This window comes from Pteropus medius, unplaced genomic scaffold (assembly GCF_902729225.1).
Source record: "Pteropus medius unplaced genomic scaffold, Ma_sr-lr_union100, whole genome shotgun sequence".
Classification (NCBI taxonomy): Eukaryota; Metazoa; Chordata; class Mammalia; order Chiroptera; family Pteropodidae; genus Pteropus; species Pteropus medius.
In genome coordinates, this window is record NW_024350319.1 from 10,362,482 (window position 1) to 10,375,344 (window position 12,863).

At 37.7% G+C, this 12,863-nt stretch overlaps 1 protein-coding gene across 3 annotated transcripts in view; it reads left to right on the forward strand.

Moving 5' to 3' along the window:
* Positions 1-12,863, forward strand: part of AK5 (adenylate kinase 5) — a 195,426-nt gene that overhangs the window by 105,242 nt on the left and 77,321 nt on the right. For all 3 annotated transcript variants that reach the window (XM_039838642.1, XM_039838640.1, XM_039838641.1), the window contains exon 8: positions 2,766-2,842. In XM_039838642.1, the coding sequence (XP_039694576.1) occupies positions 2,766-2,842 (77 nt within the window). The remainder of the gene's footprint in view (positions 1-2,765; positions 2,843-12,863) is intronic.

Below are 12,863 nucleotides of genomic sequence, written 5' to 3' on the forward strand. Positions count from 1 at the left end.
TCTGAAAAAGAAATTAAGAAATTCAAAATTGGGGGAAGTGAAAGCCATACTATCACTTTTTCAAAATGTCCTAATTTTGCTGTCTTTTTTGAGTAAGAAGATCATTGAAGTTGTCTTATGTGTTAAATTATCCAGCGAAAGAAGGCAAAAATGTATACATATGGCTATATTTACCTCTCTATTTTTTTTGTCAAACCTTAGGCTATTATTAAAGATCCCATTTTCAGCAAACCAAGCAACCAATACAAAAGAAAATGAAAGCTATTCAATCATTATCTGAGCTGATAATGACATCCTTTTTCTATTGCCATCTATGATACATTAATACTGTTGCCAAGGGCAACAACGTGTCAAGAATTTCCATCCCGTAATGATACAATAAAATTTCTGTTAAAAGCATTTTATTAAGAAAGCCAATATATTCTTCCTCGTAAGCACTGGTTGTTTGTTTAACAAAGATCTCTTCCTCCTATCGTTGCTGAAAATAGTTTTCTAATAATCTTGTTGCAGTTTCAAATCTTAATGTGTAATATCTGTTAACTGGGTTGTTTAAGAGCCCTTCCTTCACTTGTACTTTTTCAAAACAACCAAAAGAACAGTTTCTAATTAAATAAAGTAAGTAGGACACAGAAACTAAAACAGCTATATGTTTAATAAGCCTTTGTGTTCAGATCACATTGCTTATTCCACACGAATCACTCTAGATACATGCAGGTGAGGGTATCTGAGTACCTGATCACCGCTTCCCCTAGTCAGCGGTAGATAGCATCCATACTGTGGAAGTAATGAAAGCTAAATATAATTGGCATGTCCTTGAATGATGCTCTCAATAGCAGCCCCTTGATTATCAGAGACTGGAGTGACACACCTTGATTCTACTTCTGATTCTTCCGTTGCCACTGCCACCCAGTGACGCCCTACCCCATCATCAACCATTCACTATTCCTCATTTTCTCAGAATGTATAAGAGATGGCATGCTCCTCCAGGTCCTCTCCCATCGAGTACTAGAGTAAAAAATCACTGAGAATTTGGAGTCAGCAGAATGTGTTAGGAGAAATGGTAGCTATGACTTCCATCTTTATCTCACTTTTTGCATGACTGTGGCCAAGTTCATTTTTCTCTTTTCTAAAATAAGGGTGTGGGATTCTGTGAAATATTAGCTTTAATCTTATAATGGAAAAGATGTGCATTTTACTTCTGACATCTGTACTGCTTTATAACACATAAGTGCACATTTATCTTCAAACTGGTCTTTGAGACAGTCAAATATTTTGGCCCTAAGATATACTTCATAAAAATTATTTTGAAAAATACCAAAAGCACAAGGATAGAAAAATTATAATCCCACTACTTTAAAAAATTACACGTAAAATTTAAATTTCCATATACTCCTCTGTGAATAGCATCTGGTTCATAGTCTTCCCAACTCCATTCTAGCAAGCACCTTATTAACAATGGGATTGTCCAGGGCTGCTCTGACGATGTAATTGGCATCACCTAGAATTGTGCTGCATACACACACTTATGCATCTATATATGGCAACTCTACAGTTATTTACTTTTCCAAAGTGGTTTGCTGGGTCAAGTATCTCCATTTTGAAAAACTTTATCATACTTTAAAAAAATTTTAAGGATACAAACACAATAAACAATGGCGTTACTGCTTAGTACTTAATCAGTTTGATAATAGGCTAGTATTTAGTTTGGTAAGTAGCAGGGATAGTGATGAGAAGAGAAGAAAAAAGAGAGTTAAGAATAGTCTATGTGAGGACACACCTCGATTCTCTTTTTGGAAGAAAGTATAAAAGCAGTATCTCTGGTAAAGGTCCATATCTGAGAAGTCTGTGAGATGCTAGACCCTTTTTTTTAATCCATCTTTATCAAATATTGCATATTCTGACCAAGAATTAGTGGCAAGGTCAAGTTTACAATGAAACGTGGAGTGGTTTATTTCTTCGCAGGGTGCATAGTGTTTTATGGGCAGCACTGAATTTTGTCTTTCTGGCTAGTTAGGTGACATATATATCTCAGCAGGAAAGAGTCATTACATGAGGACGATGAATCAGTTGTTCTCTAGAAGCCCATTATGAAAATTACCGATTTAAGTTTGAGCCTTAGGGATTGTTGGGTAAGCAATTTACTGTAACCTGTAGTACTTGGGCAGGGATTTGGGGGAAACTATCTATTAATACATTAAGTTAACCTGATTTTTTTCACCTTCAGAGACTAAAGTGGCCCACTGGCTGGAGGAAAAACTTGTCAGGTTTTCATGGGTCGAACAAACTCAGTGTTTGCATTTCTTACTTCTGGGAACCCCTTGCTCTTCTCCCACTCTGTATTTTGCTCATGGTGTTTCTTCTACCTCGGTTTCTATTGGACAACCCTAAACTGCTTCTCCTCTTGGCAAACCCCTATTCACCCTGACAGTTTGGGCTCATAGATTGATTGTGTGTCAAGAATCCCACCTCCATCATCACTTTCACCACTAGTCAAAATTAGTAGCCTTTTATTTTTGGTTCCTGAGACTTGCTGTTGACAAATCAATCTCCTTTATAAGACTGCCTTCTTCTTAAGGGTAGAGACAGTGTCCACGGTATCTGCATTTAATATCTGCAAGCCAAACAGTGTCTGGTAGATGGGACAAGTCTAGAAATGTTTGCAGATTTAATGTAGTATAAGGACAATGCAGAAACCTAATGAGAGGTGGTTTGCTTTAGAACAAACAACATCCTCCATCAGGTAATCTTTTCTTTCCTAATCTTAGGTTCCAGTGACCTTGATCCTTCGATGATGTTGGACACTGGAGAGATCCTTGAAACAGGATCTGATTATGAAGATCAGGTAATTAAGATTTTTTTTTTTAGGTAATTAAAATTTTAAAACATCTTCTATTTAAATATTTTTAAATTTAGCCTTTGTTAATATTTCATGAAAATTAGAATTATAAATCATCATGTGAAATGTTTACCAATAACTAGTTACACATGGCCCATGATAAATCATAATAGCCTACAGCTTTCATTCATTAACTTTGGTCCTTTATCTTTCCCTTATCCCCAGATCCAAAATGGCAATTACTCAAGGAAAGGTTTGTGGTCAAAAGTTACATGTGATAGAAATGAGGTTTCCTGGGGTTCTCTTGCCCAAGAATCTGCCTGTGTCTCTATCCCTTCCCTATGATAAACCAACAGTATTTATTAAGCATTGGCTATAGATTCAAGGATCTATTGTTCTATTTCTAACCTTCAAAAAGGATTGATGGCCAAGGACAACGCAACCGAGGAGTTAAATATTTGAATAAAAGCAAAGAAATTTCTGTGGGTCATTTTCCTCTCAGCAGAAGAACTCTACCTACTGCTATATTTTAATGTTTCAAAATAGTTGGCAAATGATCCAACTTTCTAATTAGGCTTTATTTTTCTAAAAGGATAATGTCTGAAACTTCCTTCCACCGCTCATCAGTGCTCCTCTGCAATGGCTGAAAGCCAAGTGAACATGTTCTTCTGGGTTTTTTTCCCCCATCTTCAACTAATATATTCCACAAATAAAGCAGATAGATCTGGCCACTATCCAAATGTAATGGCTGGCTCTATATTTCATATACATATTCTGAAGCTATTTTCATGAGCATTAAGTTCTTCCTTATGTCACACAGCAAGAAGTTATTGAAGAATGATGTAATTCATTTGTACTTATAATTTTTACCATTTATTAGGCAACTAATACATACTGAACATTGTGCTAAGTTTATTAATTTGATTATCTCACTAATTTCTCATGACATCTTTAGGAAATAGGAATTATTATCTCTATTTCATAGACAAGAAAATTGAGCAAAGAATAAGTTGCCCACAGTTACATGTGATTCACAGTGGGGAAGTCAACTAGGACACATTCCCTAACATCCACACTATACTGCCTCCCATCCTAGCTTCCAAAGGCAGGCCATTCAGTGATACATTTTTGGAGCCTGATTTTCGGTTGCTAACCCTTTAAGACTCCAGCAGAGGCAAATACCAGACAACTGCTATTGAAGATGAGCTCATGATCCAAAATTACAGGCTGCACAAAAGAATAAACCATAACAAGAAATCTGGCTGATTCAACAGACAAAAGGCCAACAACTAGAAATAAGAAAAGCCTGAAAAAAATCTTAAGATAGGAATATTTTAAATATTCAAAAAGATAAAGGGAAGATTAGAAACCATGAAACAAGTACAGGGGGAAAAAAAGGAAAGTACAGGAAGGAAAAGGGAAGAAATAGAAATTCTAGACACAAAAAAAATAGTCATTGAAATAAAAATTTAATTAACAGGTTGAATAGCAGAGTAAGCAGCTGAAAAGAGACTTAGTGATAGAGCTGAGAAAATTATCTTAGAATAATACAGAGCGCTAAATAGTTGCCAAATATAAGAACGAACTTGGGAGACACTGAAGATAGAATAATTGGGCCAACATATTCTAAAAGGAGTTCCAGAAGGAGGAAATGGAGGGGATGGAGCAGAAGCTATATTTTAACAGGTAATAGTTGAGAATTTTACAGAGATGAGATAAGACAAGTCCCCAGATAGAAGGAGCATATCCTGAGCAGGAGAGAAAAAATTCTCATCTATTCTTTTTTTCATTTAGTCATTCAACAAATACTAATTGAGTACCCACTATATGCCAGGTACTGTTTAGGCACTCGAAACATAATTGTATAAAACAAGCAAGGAGCTTACATCTTAGTGGGAAAGACAGATAGTAAACAAACATAAATTACTAAATTTTCTGGATTGTCAGAAGTAATAAATTCTATGAGAAAAAGAAAAGTAGACTAGGGTAAGAGAGGAATGCTGGGGTGGAGGACAGATTACAGTATTAAATAGGATGGTCAGTATTAACTAGGATGACCTCATTAAAGAGGTGAGATTTGAGCAATGACTTGGCATATAATATAAAACATCAGAACACAGAAGACAAAAATAAAATATTAGAAGAAAAAGACATTACCTATAAAGGAACAGCAACTTCAGTGGCAGCAGAATAAGTGAAGCAAGAGCTAGAATTTGCTGAGCGCTTTACTATAAGCCAGACACTGTGTTTTATGGTTTACATGTATTATTTCTAGTCCTTACAGTAATTCAAGAAGGTAGCTCTGTTGATCCCCAATTTACAGCTAACCAGACTGAAGCTCAGAGAAGTTAAATGACTTACCAAGACTACATAGCTAGAAAGCTGTAGAGTCAGGAATCAAAGTTTGATCAGCCTACCACCCGAAATCTAGTTTCTACTTAAACCACTCCAAATAGAGCCATTATCAAGGTCACAGGTAATCTGCCAATTCCTATTAACACTTTTTAGTTATCTTTCTTGATGTTTGCTGCATTTATTCACCAAACTTTAACTGTAAAGAGCCAGGTAGCAAATAGGCCATATGGTCTCTGTTACAGTTACTCAAAATCTGTTGTGATAATGCAAAAGCAGCCATGGCAATACTTAAACACATGAGTATGGTGTATCTGTGTTCTGTTAAAGCATTATTTATGGATATGGAAATTTAAATTCCATATAACTTTCATGTAATTTACTTCAACTATTTAAAAATGTAAAACCTGTTCTTAACTGGGAGGCCATGCACAAACAGGCAGCAGAGTGCATTTGACCTGCAGGCCATAGCTTGCAGACCCCAACTGTAAACCATTCCCCCATTTTTAATTTTTTTTTTTTTTTAGGCGAGGCAACCCTTTTGTTGATCTCCTCACAGATAGCAAGGACTCTGACAGCGAGCATCCGCCTTTTTCTGCCGCCCCGCCTTCTGCCTTCTTCCTTCCTTCCTTCCTTCTTCTTCTTCTTCTTCAGCGCGCCGCGTGCGCGCAAGTGCCATGCAAGTGCAAGTGCCATGATTATGATGATTTTGATCTTTTCGAGGGTCTTCTCCTCTATCCAGTATTTGAACCGACTTCCGAGCATTATTTTGAGATCAGAAGGGATCGGGCTTGTTCAGGGTGGCATGGCCGTAGACCATCCATCCCCCCCATTTTTGACATTTTCCTCTCCACTAGCTTCTAACATTTCTAGAGTATTTAATATACTGTTCTACGTGTTTCACATTTATTACCTTGTTTTCTCCTCAATTATATGAAATCGATGTTAGATTACTGTATTATTATTATTTATTGCACTTTGTTAAAAATATTTTTATTATGTTATTTATTATTATTATGTTAGTATTATGTTTATTATAAGGAAACTGAGGCACTTAAGAATTAAGCAGTTTATTCAAGGTCACACAGCTGGCAAGAAGAAAAGACAGAATGCAAACACAGATGTCTGACCACAGAGCCAGGACTAGGAAACATACGCTAGATTCTGCTACGATAACAAATAAAACTCAATATCTGAGTGCTTTTTTTCTAGAGGTTCTTTCACATGTGACTTCCAAAGGTATTATGGATGGGAAGGAAAAGAGCATGAGGGAGATAGATCTGTTCTTGACTACACATTACCTCCTCTCACATTCATTTGGTGTCCCCAGTCACTGGCCCTCCCTATGTGCAACGAGGCTGGAAAATGGAGCTTCCCTATATCTAGGAAGGGAGAAACCCATTTCATGAGCACCGAGCCATCATAAGCCACAAAGCTCTTGCCCCACAATGTTTGCTCTCTTTTGGTGCTCCTTCTGCTTCCGGGTTCATTCATTCTTGGTTTCCATGTCGAACTCCTCTCCATCATCATCATTTAAATGTGTGTGCTCCCCAGCTCCCTGGCCATGGCCACTCGTTCTTCACTGCACATGTATCTCTTTTGAGAAGCTCAGTCATAGCCATGATTCCTGCTTCACTCAGAGCTCTCTGGTAAGCTCTTGGTTGCATGATTCTGCCTACTAAACAGCATAATTGTATTTCCCATGTACATCTCAAGCCCAACAAATCCGAAACCAAACTCACCATCTTCTCCCACAACATCTGTTCTTCCTTCTATTTTCCCTATTTCTGTGAATGATACCATCATTCTCCCAGCTGCCCAAGCCAGGAACAAGGGTGTTTTCCTAGCCTCATTCCTTTTTCTCTCTCCCTACATCATTTTGATCAAGAAGCTGATAACTTCTCCTATGCAGGGATCTCTCCTTCCCTCTCCAGACCACTGCTGCTGTCCTGGTTCACACCTTCTGCCTTCCTCGTGGAACCACTGAGATCGTCTCTAACCAGAGTCCCTGCTCCAGCTCTTCATCCACCAAAATCATTTTTCTGAGAAGCAAAATCAGTCATGGCATTTCACTGCTTAAAACCTTTCTTGGCTCCTCTTTGATATCAGAATTAAATCAGAAACTCTTGCCACATACATGGGAACCTTCAAATCAGAGTCTGACTCCCTACCTCCCTCCGCAAACTCATTCCTTGCCAACCACCAAAACACATCGAATACTCCAGCCACATCAAGGCATTTACAGTCCCCATGAATGTTTTGTGCTCTGCACAGTCCTTTTCCTTTATATAGAAGCTTCCCCAACCTCATCACCTCTGTCCTGGATAACCCCCACTCATGCTTCTTCAAGACCAAGCTTCTCCTTGAGGGAGCCCTTCTCTTGTTACATGTTCAGTTCACCTTTTCTGGGGGCCCACGAGACCCTGTGCTGAGGATGAAACCACTAAGAAATACTGTTGCAGGAAGTAGGGAGTGCAAGTTATTTCATACAAAACACATGCTCCATAAATGTGAACACCCTTTCTATACTCCCCCAAATCCAACCTTCACTGACTTTTCCAGGAATTGGTGCCTTTCTGTAGCTGACAGAGGCCACCATATCTTCAGCTAGGTGAATGCTAATTGCTTGAATACTTCTGGTTTCTTGTCTGGCATGCAGGAGCTTAGAAGTCACCACTCTGTCCTAACTAGAAGTAAACAGCTGAACAAACTGAAAAATCAACAATTCTTAGATCTGTTAGAGAAGTGAAGTTACAAGGCAAACCACTTGGAAAGACAGATGGGCAGATTCAGAGAATCACAACTCCCCAGAGCAGAAACCTGCAAGAAAGAAGCTCCACAAGAACCAGTGTGGGGTAGGAAACCAAGCTGTAGTTGACAAATTGGAGGCTTAGTGTGGGCAAGCCTAAGAGTTAAAAACTTCAGGAAGACCTACACTTTTATGAGTTTTACCTCCAGGTTTCCATAGTGAATATCAGAGAAAAATTGGCTTACGTTTTCAACTGAGGGAGGGTATAAGGAACCATTTTGAAGTACACCAGGACATTCTGTTCTTATTAACAAGGTCTGCTCTCAAGAGATACTGTTTTATCAAAACCTAACCTGTTGGGGCTTCATCAGAGCCTAACTAACCTACTTGGAAGAACGGAAATATCCAACTCTGGCCCCCTCTAGCCATCCTGCCCCACCTAAGGGGGAAAAAATCCTGAGAAGTACTGGTGAAGCTTACAATCCAGGGGTATAGGCTCACCACAATACTGAGACCTAATCATAAAACTACGTGCATTTCATAGAACACTTCCCCTCCTTCCCCTACAGCTTACCACCATATTACTAAAAGTTTATTTACTGCAGTTCCTTTTATCTAGTACATCGTGCCCACCTTTCACCAAAAAATTATGAGACATTAAAAGGTAAAAACACAGTTTGAAAAGACTGAACGAGCATCAGAACAAGAGAGCTATAGCAAGAATATTGGACTTATCAGAAAAGAAGTTTTTTTTAAAAAAAAAAAACAACTATGATTAATATACTAAGTGCTTAAATGGAAAAAGTAGACAACATGCAAGAATGGATAATGTAAGCAAAAAGATAGAAATCCTAAATGCTAAAGATCAAAAACACTAACAAAAATGAAGGATGCCTTTGATGGATTCATTAGTAGACTGGACATGGCTGAAAAAAAGAATCTCGGAGCTTGAGGATATGAAAATAGCAACTTCCAAAATAAAAGCCAAGAGAAAAAAGGCTGGGGAAAAAAACAGAACAAAATATTCAGAAATTGTGGGACAATTACAAATAGTATAATATATATTTAATGGGAATACTGCAAGGAGAAGAAAGAGAAAAGAACAAAAGAAATATTTGAAGCAATTATAACTGAGAATTTCCCCAAAATTAATGTCATACCAAACCACAGATACAAGAAGCTCAGAGGACACCAAGCAGGATAAGTATCACCCCCCCAAAAATTGTACCTTGGCATATCATATTCAAACTGCAGAAAGTCAAAGATAGAAAAAAAATCTTGAAAGAAGCCAGAGGAAAAATACACTTTATATATAGAAAAGCAAATGTAAAAAATGTATTCAACTCCTCAAAAATCATTCAAGCAAGGAAAGTAGAGTGACATATTTAAAGTGTTGAGAGAGAAAAAAACAACAGCCTAGAATTCTGTATCTTACAAAATTATCCTTCAAAAGTGAAGGAGAAATACTTTCTCAAACAAAACTGGAGAAATATCTGCCTTGCAAAAAATGTTAAAAGAATTCTCTTCAGAGAAGGAAACTGATATAGGTCAGAAATTCAAATCTACATAAAAAAAGGAAGAGTATCGGAGAATGAATAAGTGAAAGTAAAATAAAAACTTTTTTCTTAATGATCTAACAGATAGTAGTTTGTTCAAAACAATCATAATAACGATGTTTTTGATTATATATGCCTATATGTAAGTGAAATGAATGACAGTAATGATACAAAGGACAAGAGAGAGGAATTAAGAATGTTTTGTTATTATAAGGTACTTGCACTATCTACTTATTTGAAAGTGGACTTGGATTAGATGTAAATGTATATTGCAAACTCTAGGGCAACCACTAAAAAAAAAATGTTTGAAAAGAAGTATCTATATGCTGAGAAAGGAGAGAAATGGAATTATATAAAATGTTCAATTAAAACCAGAAAAATCCAGAAGACAAACATAGAAACAAAGAACATGGCAACAAATAGAAAACAATAACAAATACGGTAGATATTAATCCACCTATATTAACAAATACTTTAAATGTCAGTGGTCCAAATACAAAAATTGAAAGACACATTTTCATAAAAGATTAAAAAACAAGACCCACCTATATGATGTCTACAAGAAACCTACTTTAAAAGACACATATAGGTTAACATAGGATAGAGAAAGATCTACCATGCTGACACTCTTCAAAAGAAAGCAGGTGTAGTTGTTATTAATTTCAGACAGAACAGACTTCAGAGCAAGGAAATTATCAGGAATAGAGACATTACATAATATAAAGGGTCATGACACCAAGGCACCCAACAACAGTGTCTCCAGGCTTACCATCCACCCAAGTCCTTGATCCCATGCCTTCCATCTCCCCCAAGACCTTGCTCCATTAATGGGTTTTGCTTTATCTTTCTCAAGGCTCTCATCCTTGAAGTATCTTTCTTTCTTTCTGTATACCAACCCATCAGCCTGACTTTGAGGAAAGAAGGAACTATGAACAGAGCCAAGTGTCACAGAACTGTCAAGTGGGAGACTATTTTTCCTCTCCTATTTTTTGTTCAACACCAAATTTAGTGAAAGAGAAGTCGCCTCCTGTGATTCTATGTTCTCACCTCCTACTTTGCCCTATAAACTGATTTCTGCTTGCTCTGTTCCCCTGAGAAACCATTAAAAGTCATCTCATTACTGCCAAGTCAGGAGGATGTTTCCTAGTTCTTACAACGTCTAGGGACTAAGACACTGATGGCACTTTCCACTTTCTCAACTCTCTTGGCTCCCTTGGCTTATGCCACCTCTATGGCCATTCTTTTTCTTCTCCCTTCAACAAGATTTTTCTTTTTCTGGACCTCTTCTCTTACTACGCACATGTTTCTTCTATGCCCATGCCTTCAACTTTACTAATATATTAACTCATTTAACTAATATTGAGAATATTTGATATGCCAAACTCTATATGAGGTACTGGGGATAAAATGAAAGCACAAGAACACATAGCTTCTACTCTCATGGAGCTTACGGTAGAAATAGATCATAATAAAATAATCACATAAATAAATATAAAATTAAAACTGTGTTAAGTGCTTGGGAGAAGAAGTACATAAGTACAATGTGTAGATGTGATCAGTGAGGTAATATGAGGCTTTTCTAAGTCAAAAAGTGTTTGAGTTGATCTGAAAGATGAGTAAGATATATGTGAGAAAGATGAGCAACAGGTATATGTGAGAAAGTAAGATAACAGGAAATGATCAGGGTCAAAGGGGATGGTCAGAAAAAGGAAATAGCTTGGAGAAGCAGGAAGAAGCATGGCATTTGAAAGAAAACCAGTGTAGCTGGAGAGCAGAGTTAGGGGAAAGGGTGCGATTAGGGCTCTGTAGAGTAGGGTAGGTGTTTTGATTTTATTCTAAGAGCAATGGGAAGCCTTGAAGGGTACTTTTGTGGTTTTTGTTTGTTTGTTTTTTGTTTGTTTGTTTGTTTGTTTAGAGAGAAGCTGGAGAGTGTATCAATATTTGTCTAAAAAAAGGTTTTTCTAGCTGCCATGTGGAGAATACTTTGGAGGAAGGCAAGAACAGATCAAGGGAGTCCAGTGGGAGGCTACAGTGGTCCAGACAAGAGATCATGGATGCTACATTGCACCAGGGTGATGAAGGAGATGGACAAAAAGGGATATAGCTGAGAGGCAAAATCAACAGACTTTATGTTGGAATGGCTATATGAGCCAAGGGAGAGTGAGCTATTGAGGAAGATGCCTGGGATTTTAACTTGTACAGCTGGGTGGATGGTAGTGGCATTCACTGAAAAAGAACACTAAGAAATGTCAGTTCTATAAGGGAAGAGCACAGGTGTAATTTTAGGCATGTTGAGTTCAAAGTGTCTTAATACATCCAAATAGAGAATTCAAGTGAATGCTTAAATACACAGGTCTTGTGCTTAGAGGAAAGATCTTGCCTGGAAATATTAATTTGTGAGCTGCTGAACATCAGAAGAAGTTGAAACTGTACATGGAGATGCAATGCTTAGAGAAAGAAAATAGACTTAAAAAGAAGAGGATCTAAAGCTGAGCACTCAGAAAACTTAAAGGCAGGATAGAGGAAGATGAAGCAACAAAAAAGATGAAGAAGTTGTTAGAGAGATCGGAGGAAAATCAGTAGAATGTGGTGTTCCAAAAACCAAAGAAAACAGTATTTCGAGAAGCAGACAGTGTTGAATGATGATGAGAGGATGAGGAAGGGAGAAAATGGAACACAGGCATTGTATATAGAAACATGGAGGAAATTGTTGACCTTACAAAGAGCTATTGAGGGAAACTGTCTTTGTTCGTATGTGTTTGTAAGAGAAGACACTGAGCATGTTTAAAAACTCATAGGAAGGATCCACTCTTTATGGACAAGGAGAATATGCAAGGGAGAGGAAAGTTCCTCTGAAAGCAAGAAGTCTGGGTTCTAAAGCACAGGTGGAGAAGGACCAAATGTGGATTATAACACGGACCATGGATAGGATGGGAGCGTGGGTTTATATGGCTAATGGGGAGTTCTGATTTCCTCTCAGATAATTTCCAGAGATAGAACTGTCCACTGAGAGTCCAAGGTTTGAAGATAGTGGAGGATTGAATTGTGAAGTCCTGCAGAAAATGAACCAAGGAAACAGCACAATAGGCAAGCAGTTCGAGACTCCGTTTGCTGTTTGTGCCTAAAAATTTATTTACATTTTTTTAAGCAAATGTTAATTGAGTGCCCCATAGGTGCCAGACACTCATCTAGGCACAAAAGATACAAAGTGCTGTGGAACTTCCATGGGTCACAGAGATGGTTGATAGTTTGCTTCACTCAGCGATGGAGTTTTCACCAAATATGTGCTACAAAAAGACAAAGAGCAAACAGAGCATTAGCAGTGTAAGTGGTGGGGAACCGAGAACAGTAAACAGAGGACAGTAGGAGG